This window comes from Staurois parvus, unplaced genomic scaffold (genome assembly GCF_062004578.1).
Source record: "Staurois parvus isolate SC_StPar_1 unplaced genomic scaffold, SC_StPar_1.0 ptg000214l, whole genome shotgun sequence".
Lineage (NCBI taxonomy): Eukaryota > Metazoa > Chordata > Amphibia > Anura > Ranidae > Staurois > Staurois parvus.
In genome coordinates, this window is record NW_028318010.1 from 442,168 (window position 1) to 458,610 (window position 16,443).

General features: G+C 41.6%; 1 protein-coding gene across 2 annotated transcripts; it reads right to left on the bottom strand.

The window, feature by feature from the left end:
* Positions 1-4,915: 4,915 nt before the first annotated feature.
* On the bottom strand, positions 4,916-15,949 carry LOC149460967 (U7 snRNA-associated Sm-like protein LSm10). 2 transcript variants are annotated; one of them, XM_089678980.1, is made up of 2 exons: positions 15,795-15,949; positions 4,916-5,536 (listed from the first exon to the last, which is right to left on the bottom strand). In XM_089678980.1, exon 2 carries the CDS (start codon positions 5,526-5,528, stop codon positions 5,163-5,165), a length of 366 nt encoding a protein of 121 aa, XP_089535106.1. In that variant the 5' UTR covers positions 5,529-5,536; positions 15,795-15,949; the 3' UTR covers positions 4,916-5,162. The 2 variants fall into 2 exon arrangements, with proteins under 2 accessions (XP_089535106.1, XP_089535107.1); XM_089678981.1 differs by lacking the exon at positions 15,795-15,949 and adding an exon at positions 6,050-6,116.
* Positions 15,950-16,443: the final 494 nt, after the last annotated feature.

Here is a 16,443-nt window from a genome sequence, read left to right on the forward strand (position 1 = left end):
AAATTGGCTAAGAAATTATAGTAACTTTCAGGTATTTTAAAATTAATAGAGCTTCACAATTGGGTGTGGAGATCTACTCTTCCTTCTTGAAACACATGCGGGTATATTTATACAGCCTATATAGCAATGGAAAAAGTGCTGCAACCTGAATAGCCCACTGCATTCATCAGAATGGGATAGAGAGGAGCATGCCTGGATAATCGCAGTACTATAGCATTGTGGCATCCAATGTAGAAATGAAAATCCAGCACCACAGCTTCTCAAAAAATATAAAAATACTAACTTATCATCCATCACATAAGAGGAATCAATGCCAGTACATATTGACGTGTTTCAGCCTCCTACAGAGGATGCTGTTATTCTATTATGTCTAAGGCCTCTGTAGAGACTGAAATGCGTCAATATGTACCAGCATTGATTCCTCTTTTATGTGATGAATGAAATAAATTTGTAATTTATATTTTTTGAGAAGCTGTGGTGCCGGATTTTAATTTCTATATTTATACAGCCTAGTCTCCAACTGACGTGTATGTTTTAGGCCTGCACAGATCTTGCTAAATAGTGAAACTATTCTTCAAAATGAATTCATTGGCATCCACTACAGCAGCTACAGGCAAAGCGACATACCCGTATGTCGCTCTGGCTGTACTAACACAAGGGGGCGCCGCGCGCCAGAGTGGGCACGCAGCGCTCCCCCCCTAACAACTGCTGTGTCCAGTGGACACAACAGTATAAAAATCCCGGTGATCATGTGATCGCTAAGCGATCACATGATCACTATGTAAGCAAAGCTGTTATGAATCAGTGTCATTCATAACAGCTCTGCTTCTCTTCCTGGTGAGTTGTGATTGGCCGACAGCTGGCACATGATAAATGGGGCCAATCACAGCACAGTACCATGTGACCAGTTCCAGCCAATCACAGATTAATATCCTGAGCTGTCAAAACTTAACTTATTCATGATAGTTCATGAATGAGTTCAGTTCTGGCAGCATGCCTTGCATTGCAGGAGAAATTATCTTTATTTCTCCTGCAAAGTGTAAAAAAAACCCCGCCCCCACAGTAGTACAATGTTACCATAGTAACATTATACTATTCTGATAAAAGTATTAAAAAAAATAATAAAAAAAGAAAACATTGAGAATTGTTTTTTTAAGTTTTTTTTTTTTTTTTTTTAACTACTTGCCAACCCCTTACCTGCATTTTGCGGGCGAGCAGCAGCTCTTGGCAAAGCGACGTAATCTTGTGTCGCTTTCTATTTTGGGGTGTGAACACAACTGAGTCCCTCACTGCCCCCCCCCCACCCTTCGGTCCAGGGAGGGAAGTGAGAACATCGCACCGACTAAAAGCACCACTACATTTTACACACACAGTTAGATTAGCACATTTAACCCTTTGATCGCCTCTATTAACCCTTTGATTGTCCCGTCACCCAGCACCATTAGTACAGTGTCAATATATAGAATTTTTCACTGATCACTGTATTCCTGCCACTAGTGACATCAGATAGAGTCAGGGTCAGTAAGCGTCCCTCCCAGCCAGGGTCAGCTAGCGTTAGATTGGCTGCACACTATCGCATCATTCTGGTACCGCTTTCATGTAAAAGCAATCCTAGTAGCCAATTAGCTGCTGAATTGTTTTTACGAGCAGCTGGAAGGGACATCCCCTGCTGCTTTCCAAAGTTTACTTAGGCTTTCCTGATCAACAGGGAAATCCAAGAATGCAGCCGGCAGTTCTGCTGGCTGCCCATAGAGCTGACCAGAGACCAGAATGGGTCCAATCATCTCTATAGTCTAAGAGACAGGAAGCTACGAGCATTTCATCACTTCAGTTTTGCAGGATATAAACAGCGACATTTGTAAATTGGGAAAGCATCTGATCACACTGATCTTGGTGAGATTAAATAATGTAAGGGCAGAGGAGATATCTAGACCCCAGATTTCTCAAAAAAGAATATATGACAATGGCCATTGAAGTTATAGGGGATATTTGCATTCCTTGTGATAGCATTAAAAGTGATAAAAAAAAAAATGAAAGGGACATTGTAAAAATAATAAAAAAAAAGTAAAAAAAAAAAAAAAGCACCCTTTCCTCCCTGCGTGCGCAAGCATTGACCCCATACCAGTATGTATACAGCGGTTGCACCATGCATGTGAGGTATCGCTGCGAATCTATATACCATAGTTTGTAGACGCCTTTCACACAAACCAATTAATATATGTATTGAGATTTTTTTTAACCAAAGACATGTAGCAGAATATATTTTAGCCTAAATTTATTGGATATTTTTTATAACCAAAAGCAAAAAATATCTTTTTTTTTTAAATTTATGGTCTTTTGTTTATAGCGCAAAAATTAAAAACCGCAGAGGTGATAAAATACCACCAAAACAAAGCTCTGTTTATGTGAAAAAAGGACATAAATTTTGTTTGGGTACAGCATTGCACAACCGCGCAATTACCAGTTGAAATAGTGCAGTGCCGAACAGCAAAAAAAATGGCCTGGTCAGTAAGGGGGGTAAACCCTCTGGAGGAAAAGTGGTTAAAGGATAAGTTCACCTTTCATAACATGTTACATCCATATTCAGGGTTTAACATATTATGAAATGATTGTCCCCTGCTTCGACATCTAGCAGGAGGTCTTCTCCCCTCGCTGTCAAATTTAAAAATGTGAATGAGAAAACAAGTCTTAGCGGCTGTTGGCTTGTAGTTCTCAATGAACTACCACAGCACTGTGGTAGTTCATTGAAACTTCCTGTCAGAGTGTATTGGATTGCTTGTACGGGATGTACAGGCAAGCAGATATACTGACAGGCCTGAGGGAGACCTGCATGGCACCAGCAATCTGCTGATTGCTGGAGCAATGCTTTACAGGCTCCTAGAACAAAAAATAATAAATGCTAATTTTTTTTTTTAACCTGCAAAAATATAAAAAAAAAAATTTTTTTTTTTTGTCTAAAGTGAACTTATTCTTTATCGGCCCTGTAATCTATTTTTCATGAAATAATTTCTTGTTTTTCTGCCTCCCTGTAATGTCCCCTTTAAGCTCCAGAACCCCTCCTTTCTCCGAAATCCACTCCTGGATGGCATTCTTTTGCCCAACGTCCCTAAAAAAAAATATCAGAGGGCCAGGCAGGAATTTGTCATCTAAACAGAACCAGCATTCAATTGGTTATACTATTGTTCAGAAATTTTTTACCTGCTGTCAGAATATCAAATAGCCATAGCGGGAAATCTATATGCATGGTTTAGTGTGGATAGAGGAATCTGTTATATGTTTTTCAGTTAGTTTTCAGGCTGCCAAAAATATCTATGTATGGTCTGCTTTATTGATTGCAGCATGAGGCAGACAGGAGAAAATTGATTAGTTTGAAGGTGTGCAGTAACAGACGTGGGGAGATAATCACCCTACTTCACACCCAACCAGGAAACTACCAAAGCTGGAATAGAAATAGTTCTGAAACAGTATGTGATGAAACCTTATCAAATGTCAGTAGTAGTACGAACATCTACAAATTATCCACAGTGGTTAGGTCTACACCAGCAGAGATTGTTGGCATATTTAGCTGGCACACAGAAAACATTACGCAAGAATGTGTGTGCCAAAAATCTGTGCCCACAATAAAATACAAGGGTGAAGTCAGAGGTTCCAGCTATTATGAGAATATGTGTTTACAAACAGTGTTCTGCTGTACCTTATGTTCTTTCAGAACTTCTAAGGGGAGTTCAAAGGACCTGGCCTTATAGAAGTCAACAGACTCCCCCAACCAAAATTAAACAGAAGGCAAAACCACACTCAGATGCCATGCAATTAGCCTGTGACTTTTAGTTAAAAATACCAAAACAACCTATAAAAAGGAGAGGCAAACTATTCCATAGCAACTGTGTAAAGATGTGATTTTTGTATGGGGTAAATCTAGTTTCAACAGGTGCCCAAAATAGCTTCTCATACTCCACTGCCCTTGTGTCTAAAGCAGCCCATACACAAAGCAAATTACTTTCCTGCAACCATGGGTGGGTGGGGTTGGAAAATCCTCCATCAACACTGGCTGTGTTGATTAGAGAGTTGAGCGAATTTTGGGAGAAGACGATTATTGTTAGCAGCTATACTAGCCCCTAGTGACAAGCACATGTAAAATCTGGCATTTGGGTATACTCAAGTTGATCGATCAACTTGGTACGCTCAGTCTGCCCATACATGGTTCAAATCTCAGCCAGTTCAGTACAAACTGCTGTAGCCAATCAGCTTATAACTCCAGCTTGTTCAATTACGCTTTGACTATAAACCCTCAACACTGATTAGTTTCTATGTAGAGCTGCACCAGATTTTGCACTCTCCACTTTTAGCAAATCACTCCTGGGTATGCACAAGCCCCAACTTATCCTGGTGGTAACCTACTGCTGGTAAATGTAAAATGTGAGTTTCTATAATTAATGTGATATGATTGGCTGTAAATGCCTTAAATTTCTTGTTCTCACCAGCTGCATTGCCCCATGTAAGAACAAAATAATTTGCCTTATGTGCTTTGGCTTCAGTTTACACTAACATGCCACTTAAAAAAAAGTTAGACGTGGTGCATTTTTTCTTTGCAGCAATTTCTGAAACATTAACGCATTGCAAAGTGCTGCAACACATAAAAAAAGAAATTACAAACAAGTTGTTAAAAAAAAAAAAAAACAGTCGGCACAGCAATGTATTTTAACAAAGCATTGCAGTACACACTAGCATGGGTGTTCTACAAACATAAAAAAATAAGTACAAATTCTGTTGTGCAGCCCTTTGGACTCCACTAAGCTGGTGCCCTGTTTTTTTTTTTTTCTTTGCAGTTGCCCTCTTTATTTACCAGATTGACCACTCTTCTACCCTCTTGCCATCAAGACATACACAACACAAAAAAAAAAAAAAAAAAAAAAAAAAGTGTTTATTCCATTTAATCAGATTTCCCACAACATACAATTGTATACTACCATGCAGCAAAATAATCATATTTACACAATGATTGCATTTTGCTACATCGTTTTAACAACATAACTTAATTTAACACCAATTAAGGGCCGTGATGTTCAGTAGCCATGTATGTCTTTTAAAAAAAAAAAAAAAAAGCAAACATTTATACAGCAGCATTGCTTTATTCAACAGTTCAACAGCAGGGTAAGTGGGCATCATTTGTACTTCTTTGAAGGAAATTCTTTTCTTCCCTTTCCACCAAATCCACGGATACTCTGTATTTTCTTCAGCTGCTCCTGAATGGTGTGAATCATATCCACCTCCTCTGGAATATGGATGTAGCGCACATTGCGCCCACTGATAAACAAATCATCCAGCTTGGATTCCTTGCCCTCACGGTCTTTGTAAGTGACCTTTTCTAGGCGTACGTTCATGAAAGCATCTACATTTATAACTAATCCTTTAGCAGAGCTTTCATCTCGCATCTCTACAGTAGTTGTAAGTCCATGCAGTCCCTGTAAAAGGATGACTAGGCTATTTTCTGCAATAGTCCTCTCCTTTACTGAGTGGACTACTTCCATAATGATACCTGAAAAGTAATATGCAATAGACATAAGTCACTCATATGACAGTGAGAGGAGTGCATTTGTTGCACATACGGTAAATAATTCAACTGTGCGAAGGATGGGTCGGGTGAAACCAGAAGTGTTTTATTAGGAATGGCTGTAACAAACACAGAAAACCCTTAATTACATGTGACTGGATATGTTCACTGTAATCACTGTCCTCTATACCTTACTAAATATTTCCATATACATTAATAAGTATTTTCATATACTTGAATAAACCTCTTTAATTGCAATACTGAATATCTAGACCTCTGCAGATATGCTAGTGACCTATTCTGCATAACAATAGCGTATTACAATAGAGAAATCACATTCCCTGTATCTTAGTGCCAAATCACATAGCTGCAATATATATTCACATTTATGCTACAAGTAATCTGATTGCATCATAGTAACAGCGACATTTACTAACCACCAGGGCACATGTTAAGTCATTTTGTCCTATTTATCATGTTAAACAGCCTCCTGCTTACCTGTAACAAACACAGAAAACCCTTAATTACATGTGACTGGATATGTTCACTGTAATCACTGTCCTGTAGGAAACAAAGTGTTAGACTTTTAGTTCCTACTTCTGTGTCTTCCTATTATCACAGGAAGTAGTTCTGCCCTCTTGTGATGGTACAATAAAAATGCAATCACTAGTATCTTCTATTGACAAAGATAGATTACTATTATATTAGGTATTAGGCTTTGGATTTAAATTTTATGGGGCTGCCTATTTTCTACACCTCTTACACATTCAATAAATAATCACATTGTGTTACTAAAAAAGAGCATGTTATCAATGCTGTGAGGACTTAAGGGTTCACACAAACAAGCACTAGATGCTACTGCACATTCAAACAAGAAAAAAATAAATAAAAAATGTATTGGGTACAAGTACTAATATTTTTCAGGGCCAGGGATCTGCCCACAGTTGCTGTTGGCATAATGGCCTTGGGCCTTGTACATGCATTGCAAGAAATGCAGCAGGATCTACATTTTTATGTGCTGAAGTGGGTTACAGCCCATTCACTTTAAATCAACAGATCTGAGGGTCAATGCTCTCAGTCACACAAAAATATCCAGCAAGCACTATTGAGTGATTACTCCTATGCGCAACAAAAACACTATGTATATTCTAAAAATGACGGGTTGTACATTACATTTTCATATCCTTACACCAGTGTTATGCAAATATAAACTTAATTTCTGGGTGAATACGGAGTTCTCCTTTAACGGACTAACTACTACAGTTCAAGTGATATAAGCCCTACAGCATCTATTTGTGGAATGCGTCCTCTCTATTATTAATTGTTCAGATTTCTGTGCATGTTAGGACTTCTACACTGCTCAAAAAATTAAAGGAACACTTTGAAAACACATCAGATCTCAATGGGGAAAAATATGCTGGATATCTATACTGATATGGACTGGGTTATGTGTTAGGAACATAAGGATGCCCCATCGTTCGATGAAAATGAAAATCAACCTACAGGAGGACTGATTTCAAAGACACCCTGAAAATCAAAGTGAAAAAATGATGCAGCAGGCTAGTCCATTTTGCTGAAATTTCATAGCAGCAACTCAAAATGATACTCAGTTTGTATGGCCCCACCTGCTTGTATGCATGCCTGGCAACATTGGGGAATGCTCCTAATGAGACGATGGATGGTGTCCTGGGATATTTCCTCCCAGATCTGGACCAGGGCATCGCTGAGCTCCTGGACAGTCTGAGGTGCAACCTGGCGGCTTCGGATGGATCCAAACATGATATCCCAGAGGTGTTCTATTGGATTTAGGTCAGGCAAGTGTGGGGGCCATTCAATGGTATCAATTCCTTCATCCTCCAGGAACTGCCTGCATACACATGAGGCCGGGCATTGTCATGCACCAGGAGGAGCCCAGGACCCACTGCACCAGCGTAGGGTCTGACAATGGGTCCAAGGATTTCATCCTGATATCTAATGGCACTTAGGGTGCCATTGTCTAGCCCAGGGGTGGGCAAACTTTTTGACTTGAGGGCCGCAATGGGTTCATATATTGGACCCGGGGGCCGGACCAAGAGTAGATGAATGATGTGTATGTGTCATCCATAGTAAGTATAGTAATATTCCCCCATAGTAAGCATAGTAATTAATCCCCCATAGTAATTAATCCCCCATATAGTAATTAATCCCCCATATAGTAATTCATCCCCCATATAGTAATTCATCCCCCATATAGTAATTCGTCCCCCATATAGTAATTCGTCCCCCATATAGTAATTCGTCCCCCATATAGTAATTCGTCCCCCATATAGTAATTCATCCCCCCTATAGTAATTCATCCCCCATAGTAATTCATCCCCCATATAGTAATTCATCCCCCATAGTAATTCATCCCCCATATAGTAATTCATCCCCCACATAGTAATTCATCCCCCATATAGTAATTCATCCCCCATATAGTAAGTCCCCCATATAGTAATTCATTCCCCATATAGTAAGTCCCCCATATAGTAATTCATTCCCCATATAGTAAGTCCTCCATATAGTAATTCATTCCCCATATAGTAAGTCCCCCATATAGTAATTCATTCCCCATATAGTAAGTCCTCCATATAGTAATTCATTCCCCATATAGTAAGTCCTCCATATAGTAATTCATCCCCCATATAGTAAGTCCTCCATATAGTAATTCATTCCCCATATAGTAAGTCCCCCATATAGTAATTCATTCCCCATATAGTAAGTCCCCCATATAGTAATTCATTCCCCATATAGTAAGTCCCCCATATAGTAATTCATTCCCCATATAGTAAGTCCTCCATATAGTAATTAATTCCCCATATAGTAAGTCCCCCATATAGTAATTCATTCCCCATATAGTAAGTCCTCCATATAGTAATTCATTCCCCATATAGTAAGTCCTCCATATAGTAATTCATTCCCCATATAGTAAGTCCCCCATATAGTAATTCATTCCCCATATAGTAAGTCCCCCATATAGTAATTCATTCCCCATATAGTAAGTCCTCCATATAGTAATTCATTCCCCATATAGTAAGTCCCCCATATAGTAATTCATCCCCCATATAGTAAGTCCCCCCCCTGTGTCAATTCACTTACCTTTGGTCCGCGCGTTCCTCTCGTATTCCCGCGCCGTTCTGGTCTTCAGGGAGGACTGTGAGAGGAGTTCGTCACGCTGCCCCGCCTACATCCTGACAGCTGCAGAGTCCTGACGTCCGAGAGGAGGGAGGGGGGCGGCCATCCAAGAGGGGGGGCGGCCATCCGAGAGGAGGGGAGAGGAGGAGAGGAGGGAGGGGAGAGGAGGAGAGGAGGGAGGGGAGAGGAGGAGAGGAGGGAGGGGAGCGGGCGCCCGGCACACAGGAGAGCCGCATCTAAATTTGTAAAGAGCCGCGGCTTGCCGACCACTGGCCTTGCGGGAGCCTAGCTCCGCGGGCCGGATTAAAAGGTCCGCCGGGCCGTATACGGCCCGCGGGCCGTAGTTTGCCCATTGCTGGTCTAGCCTGTAGAGGTCTGTGCATCCCTCCATGGATATGCCTCCCCAGACCATCACTGACCCACCACCAAAATGGTCATGCTGAATGATGTTACAAGCAGCATAACATTTTCCACGGCTTCTCCAGACCCTTTCACGTCTGTCACATGTGCTCAGGGTGAACCTGCTCTCATCTGTGAAAAGCACAGGGCACCAGTGGCGGATCTACCAATTCTGGTGTTCAATGGCAAATGCCAATCAAGCTCTATGGTGCCAGGCAGTGAGCACAGGGCCCACTAGAGGATGTCGGGCCCTCAGGCCACCCTCATGAAGTTTGTTTCTGATTGTTTGATCAGAGGCATTCACACCAGTGGCCTGTTGGAGGTCATTTTGTAGGGCTCTGGCAGTGCTCACCCTGTTCCTCCTTGAACCAATCAGCAGATACTGGTCCCGCTGATGGGTTAAGGACCTCCTATGGCCCTGTCCAGCTCTCCTACAGTAACTGCCTGTCTCCTGGAATCATCTCCGTGCTCTTGAGACTGTGCTGGGAGACACAGCAAACCTTCTAGCAATGGTACGTATTGATGTACCATCCTGGAGGATTTGGACTGCCTGTGCAACCTCTGTAGGGTCCAGGTATCACCTCTTGCTACTATTAGTGACACTGACCCTAGCCAAATGCAAAACTAGTGAAAACCAGAAAAGATGAGTTGGGAAAAAAAATGTCAAAGGCCTCCACCTGTAAAACCATTCTTGTTTTGGGGGTCGTATCATTGTTGTCCATCTAGTGCACCCGTTAATTTCATTAACACCAAAGCAGCTGAAACTGATTAACAACCCCCTCTGCTACTTAACTGACCAGATCAATATCCCAGGAGTTGCATTACGTTAAAAATTCCACACATGATGACTTTTCAATGTGTTTTCCTTCCTGGTCATCTAGGAAAAATGGACATGTAACTCAAAAAAAAACATTTAAAAGTGCAGTGCGTTTCTGGTGCGCCATCATAGACTATAATGGAAGGTGCATTTGTTGCGCGTTTTTCACAAACTGCACTGAAGGGCAAAAAAACGGCACAAAGATGAGAACAGTTATGTAGCATTTAAAGTGGACTATTTTACATGCGCTTTTGACACTCTGAGAACGTATTTTAGCGTGGCAAAAGCACACAGATCTGAATTATTCAACAGTGCAAGCTGTCTTGCAGATATAGCAGATAGAGGGTTGGGACTATCCTTTTACCACTGACAGAGGTGCTTACAATGGTCAGTTTATTATTTATGTAAAACCGTTATCCCAAAAGAAAAAAAGTGCTGTCACTGATTATAAAGTGTTAGCTGGAGTTCAGCTTCAATTTATTAGTGTGTTAAAATCTGCTAGTACATCTAGCTCTACCCTTCCCCCAGCCAAAAAATGCAGCTGTCCAAAAGGTGCCCCCTGTGCACCTTCTTACAGAGTGGGGGCCCTCTAATGCAAGTGGTGAGTCACTGTCCAGATCAAGAGGTGAAAACAGAGGAAAAAAAACAAAACAAAAGAATACTAATGCAGCCATCACATATAAGGATTAAAAGGCTGAAATAGATTACATTTTTAGTGCTGGGTTTAACCACTTCCATACTGGGCACTCTTACCCCCTTCCTGCCCAAGCCAATTTTCAGCACTCTCACACTTTGAATGATAATTGCAACACTGTACCCAAACTAAAATTTTATCTTTTTTCCCACACAACTAGAGCTTTCTTTTGGCAGTATTTAATCACCACTGGGGTTTTTATTTTTTTCTAAAACAAAAACAAAAAAAAGGAAATTTTGAAATAAAAAAAAAAAAGTTTTTTGTTTTGGTTATAAAAGTTTGCAAATAAATAATTGTTCTTCATAAATTTAGGCCAAAATGTATTCTGCTACACGTCTTTGGTGAAAATAACCCAAATCAGTATTATTTAATCTGTAGGAAAGTTGTAGAGTTCACAAACTATGGGAAAATTGATCAATCCCGAAGTACTGACAGCCAATCTAATTTCTTGAGGCCCAGAAATGTCAGAACAGTACAAATATCCCCCAAATGACCCCTTTTTGCAAAGTGGACAGTCCGACGTACTTCATAAGAGGCATGGCGAGTTTTTTGAAGTTGTAATTTTTTATCATAATTTCATGGAAAATAAAGAATTTCTAAACATTTATCACAATTTTTCTTTACATACTGTCACCAGTACAGTGTCATCATATAACTGGTGTGGCGATGATCAGGGACACCGACTGGTGACAGTATGAAAAAAAAATATTTTTTTTTAATTACTTTTTTTCTCTTTTAAGATTTTTTTTTCATATTGCACAAGACCAAAGTAGTATGAGGTAACCATAGTAACATTGTGCTAGTTTGGAGAAGCAATCAGGTTTTTTTTTTGTTTTTTTTTTACACACAAATTTGATCGATTATAGCAAATAATTTCTTTGCTATAAGCAAGCATTTAACTGAATGAAGCAATTCATTCAAGTTTTTTTGCTGTGATCCGCTGTGATTGGCCACGGCTAATCACATGATACAGATGAGCTGTGATTGGCTCAGCCTGTGATCGCTGTGACCATTCACAGCTAGGCACACTTGTATACAATGGATGGCATTAAAGGAAGCCATCCATTGTATACAACTGTCATGTGACCTGCTGTGATTGGTTACGTGGTACTGGCAATGGGGCCGGTACACAGATCTGTCATCAGCCATGTCCGAGGTACACGGCGGTGACAGATCTCGCAACAACCACGGCATCCTCCCGGAGGGAGGAAGTGTTAAAAGACTGGGATTTTTTTAGCTTAACAATTTCACTGCCACGCTTCTCCTATACCTCATCTTCACACTGTTTCTCTGGTGACCCTTCACCTCCCTTATCCTGCACATCTACCCCCTTCACCATCTCACTGGATGTGCCCAGTATTTTAAGCCCTTTGCTCTCTCCTCTCTGTGTATGACTTTCACAATAAATGTATCTAGTATGCCATTACCAAGCTCCATGTTTGTTTAACTTCCTCAACGTCAGCAAATTTCTTCATTCCCAAAAAATTGTGGCAGAAAACAGGATTACCTTGGGGTGTCTACTTTCCAAGTGTTTTTACTATCCTGGCATTTTGTATTTTAACAGAAAGTAAAGGAAACTCTTTTTTTTTTTTTTCCCCAAAAAGTTTGGTCTTCTTTACTTTTTATAGTTCAAAATAGAAGACTTAGTTGTTATTAATCATCACTAAAAGAAAGCTTTACCAGTCAAAATAAATATAAAATTCATTTAGATACAATGTTGCATGATGGAGTAATTGGCTCCCGATTGCCCAACGCATCAAATTCAAACTGCTAACTCTGACCTACAAAGCCATTCACAACGCCGCCCCAAACTACATAACCGACCTGATACCCAAATACTACCCTACCCGTGCCCTCCGCTCCTCACAGGACCTCCTGCTCTCTAGCTCCCTGGTCTCCTCCCCCCACGCCCGATTGCAGGGCTTCTCTAGGACTTCCCCCATCCTCTGGAACTCCCTACCCCAATCCATCAGACTGTCACCTACCCTCCTCACCTTCAGGTGCACCCTGAAAACCCTCCTCTTCAGGGAAGCCTACCCCAACCTCACCTAACAACTAACCTCCACCACTCCATCACCCACAGCCATCTCCTCCTGTGCCACCTTCCCCTCCCTCCTAGAGTGTAAGCTCGAAAGAGCAGGGCCCTCGAACCCCTCGTGTATTGTATTGTTACTGTCCTGTCTCATGTTCTGTCCCCCTTGCTACTGTACAGCGCTGAGCATACCCTTTGGCGCTATATAAAAACTGTATAATAATAATAATAATAATAATAACCACAAAGTCTTGTATTTTGTAATATAAAAGCTGTAAGAGATAGGAGGGGTTAGTTCCACTTCAAATAGAAGCCGATTGGTGCCCATACTCATCTGCCCTTGATTCTGCCTGCTCCAGTTTAGATAGATACCCCTCTATACTGGCGTTTTTCCACACTGGATGCCAGTCACCACAAGTGTACATGGAAAGCAATTGTGTACCCCAACACGGATGTTGGGTGCAGTGCAGTAAGGTGAAGCCATGCTACATTTTTTCCACAGCGTACTGGAGGCCAGCAGAGATTGCTGCATCACAGTGTACCATGTGAAGACCTGAATAGGGAGTGCACTTCCAATAAAATTAACCGCTTCCCCCGATAGTAGAAGTACTGCTACAGGGCGGCAAGGCGCGATATACATTATTTGCATTTCCAGGTGGGAAGCACAGCTAGGCATGTCAATCACTGCGTCCCGGTCAGAGATTCCCAGCCGGCACCTGGCAATCGCCGTGCAAAGCTGACAGGCGAGAGACCTGTGTGTAAATGAAACAGGTCTCTCCGCTGTCAGCAAGAACATACTGCTTTGTATTTCTCTGCACAGCAGAGAAATACAAAGCAGCATGCCTCCCCAGTAAAACAACACACAGTTAACCCTTTGATTTAACCCAAAAGTTAACTCCTTCCTGCCCAGTGACATTAGTAGTGTCAGTGCTTTTTATTAGCATCGATCACTGTCACTGGGGGTGGCAGTTAGTCCGTTCCCACCCTGGGTCAAAATGCCCACCAGTCCTGCTATAAGTTGCTGATCGCCACCATTACTAGTATAAAAGAAAAAAAAATCCAGTATCTATATCGCCATTTGTAAACGCTATAACTTTCACGTAAACCAATTAATTTACACGTATTGGGATTTAGCATGTAGCAGAAAATATTTTGGCCTAAATTTATGACAAAATTTGTTATAAATTGTTTATTGGACATGGTTAATAGCAAAAAGTCTAAAATATCATTGTTGAGTTTTTTTCCAAAATTGACAGCCTTTATTTATAGCGCACCCCCCCCCCCCCAAAAAAAAAAAAACGCGGAGTATATAAAACAACCCATCAAAATAAAGCTCTATTTGTGGGGGAAAAAAAAAAAAAAAAAAAAAAAAAAAAAAAAGGACATAAATTTCATTTATGTACACCGTTGCATAACAGCGCAGTTGTCAGTTAAATAACGCAGTGCCGTATCGCATAAAAATGGCCTGGTCAGAAAGGGGGATGGGGGGGGGTAAATACTCTGTGGTTAAAAAAAAGTGCATCACACCAACTGGCAAATTGCCTGTATCCCATGTGCTAAAATTAAGGGGTTGACTTAGTAAGGGCCAGTTCACACCGACTTGTGCTATACTGTATGTACATTTCCATCCATTTAAGTTACATTTTAACACGCACTGATGTCTGTTGACATACATTTTGCATTTTAGTGCAATGCAACAGTATGGTGTGAATAGGACACATTGGAAAGGATTGTTTTTCAGATGTCCTTCCATTGATCTGCATTTTACAGCTGAGCCAAAATGCACTGGTGGGAATTGGCCCTAAGGGCAGGTTCACACTATAGAAACGCAGTCCTGATGCATTTCTGCATACGCATTTCAGTTCATTTTTTTCCCCTCTTTCTTCAATTTAAATAGGGACCTGTGCCTTCCAGTGCGTTTTTGGTGCATTCCAGTGCATTTTTGATGCGTTTTACTGCGCTCCAGTACAGTTCTGCGCAGGAAAAATGTGGCCTGTTCTTTTTTATTCCACAGCTGGAACTGCAAGATGTACTGCTACAAATGTACTGCTACAGGGCAGCTTTGCTGGGCTAAATCAGTGACATGAGGATTTTGCATTTCCAGGTAGGGGGCGCACACGCCACCCTATCTGCGCTGTTATTAGCTCCTGAGCACGTCAATCACAGTGTCCTGGACAGGACTCGGTGAACCGAAAAAACAACACAGATCTCTGTCCTGTCAGCATGGACGTGCTGCTTTCTATCTGCACAGCAGGGATATAGAAAGCAGCAGATCTGCTTAGTAAAACAGCGCATAGTTTACAATAAAAACTCCCTAAGGCTAGGTTCACACCTATGCAGTCTGCATGTGATCTGTTTCTGCAGTACTTTTTGTGGTATATTTTGCATTCTTGCACATGCGTTTGACGCTTTTTTTTGTTGTTGCTAGGCAGATTAAAAATGTGTCAACAGCATCTCCATTGAAGTCTATAGAACCAAAAACTCAATATTTTGCACTTAAACATGTCTCATATGTTAAATGGACTAGTGCGTTTCTGGAAAACACTTAGGTGTAAACAGTCACCAATCGGGAGTCAGTGGAATAGTGTCCAATCGTTGGTGTCACTGGGAGGAATAGTGCCCAATCGTTGGTGTCAGTGGGAGGAATAGTGCCCAATTATTGTCAATGGAAGGAAATGTACCCCATCATTGGTGTCAGTGGGAGAAATTGTGCCCTTTTGTAGGTGTCTGTATGAGACATTATACCCCATTATCAGTGACAGGAATTATACCCCATTATTGGTGTCAGTGACAGGAATTATGCCCCATTGTCGGTGTCAGTGACAGGAATTATGCCCCATTGTTGGTGTCAATGGCACGATGTGGCCCTTTGCTGGCCAATGGTGTCAATGGCACGATGTGGCCCTTTGCTGGCCTTTATCTGGCCCAAGGGCCAGATAAAGGCCAGCAAAGGGCCACATCGTGCACCCAGGCCGCAGTTTGCAGACCATATAGAATATGTATACAAGGAAGGAAGAGATCTCTCCCCAATGGGACAACCGTGGTGCAGGCTTTAACCCTTTAACTCCCCATCCTTTGTCCTCAGCTCAGAATGGAAGGTACAGATGATGGGATTAGCAGGCAGTGCGGTTATAGGTGCTGTATTCACCTCCTGAGTGCAGGCTCCGATCACACGGTATGATATGACCCCTCCACACGTCTCTCCGGTCCGCGCTTCTCCCGTATGTCTAACAGACACCGGGGAAAGGGAGGAAAAAAACACAAACAACCACGTGCCAGCTCTCTGCAGGGAATGGTCGCCTTCCATGACTGACAAAGGAATGCACCAATCACGTGCCTTCCGGAATTAGTCAGTGCAGCTGAGCTCTGGCTGTAGTGTGTGAGCTGAGCTCTGGCTGTAGTGGGGGGATGTTATAAGCGAGGCCTTGTCCGGCCTCTCATAGACAGCGCATAAAGGAAACCATTGTGTTTGTCAGTCATTGCAAAGTGAGAGGCCCTGCCAGCACCTTCCAGGCCAACAAAAGTCCATTGTTTATCCCACTGTTGGAGGAGGCAGGTAATACGTGGTTGGTGGAGCGCTGACTGCGTTCAGTCAAAAGCTGGCGGGCCCTGAATACAATAGCCGGCAGAAAGATTCCTCCATCCAGACTGTTTAGGGCAATCATTTTTGGAATGATTTGTTTACAAGTTTAATCCATATTTTTTTGTTAAAAAATTACTTAGAACCCCCAAACATTATATATTTATTCAGCAAAGACACTAGAGAATGACATGGCGATCGTTGCAATTTTTTACCT

Bases quoted from the DNA above. Each gene is read 5' to 3' on its own strand.
- LOC149460967 (XM_089678980.1), bottom strand. From the start codon at position 5,528: ATGGAAGTAGTCCACTCAGTAAAGGAGAGGACTATTGCAGAAAATAGC.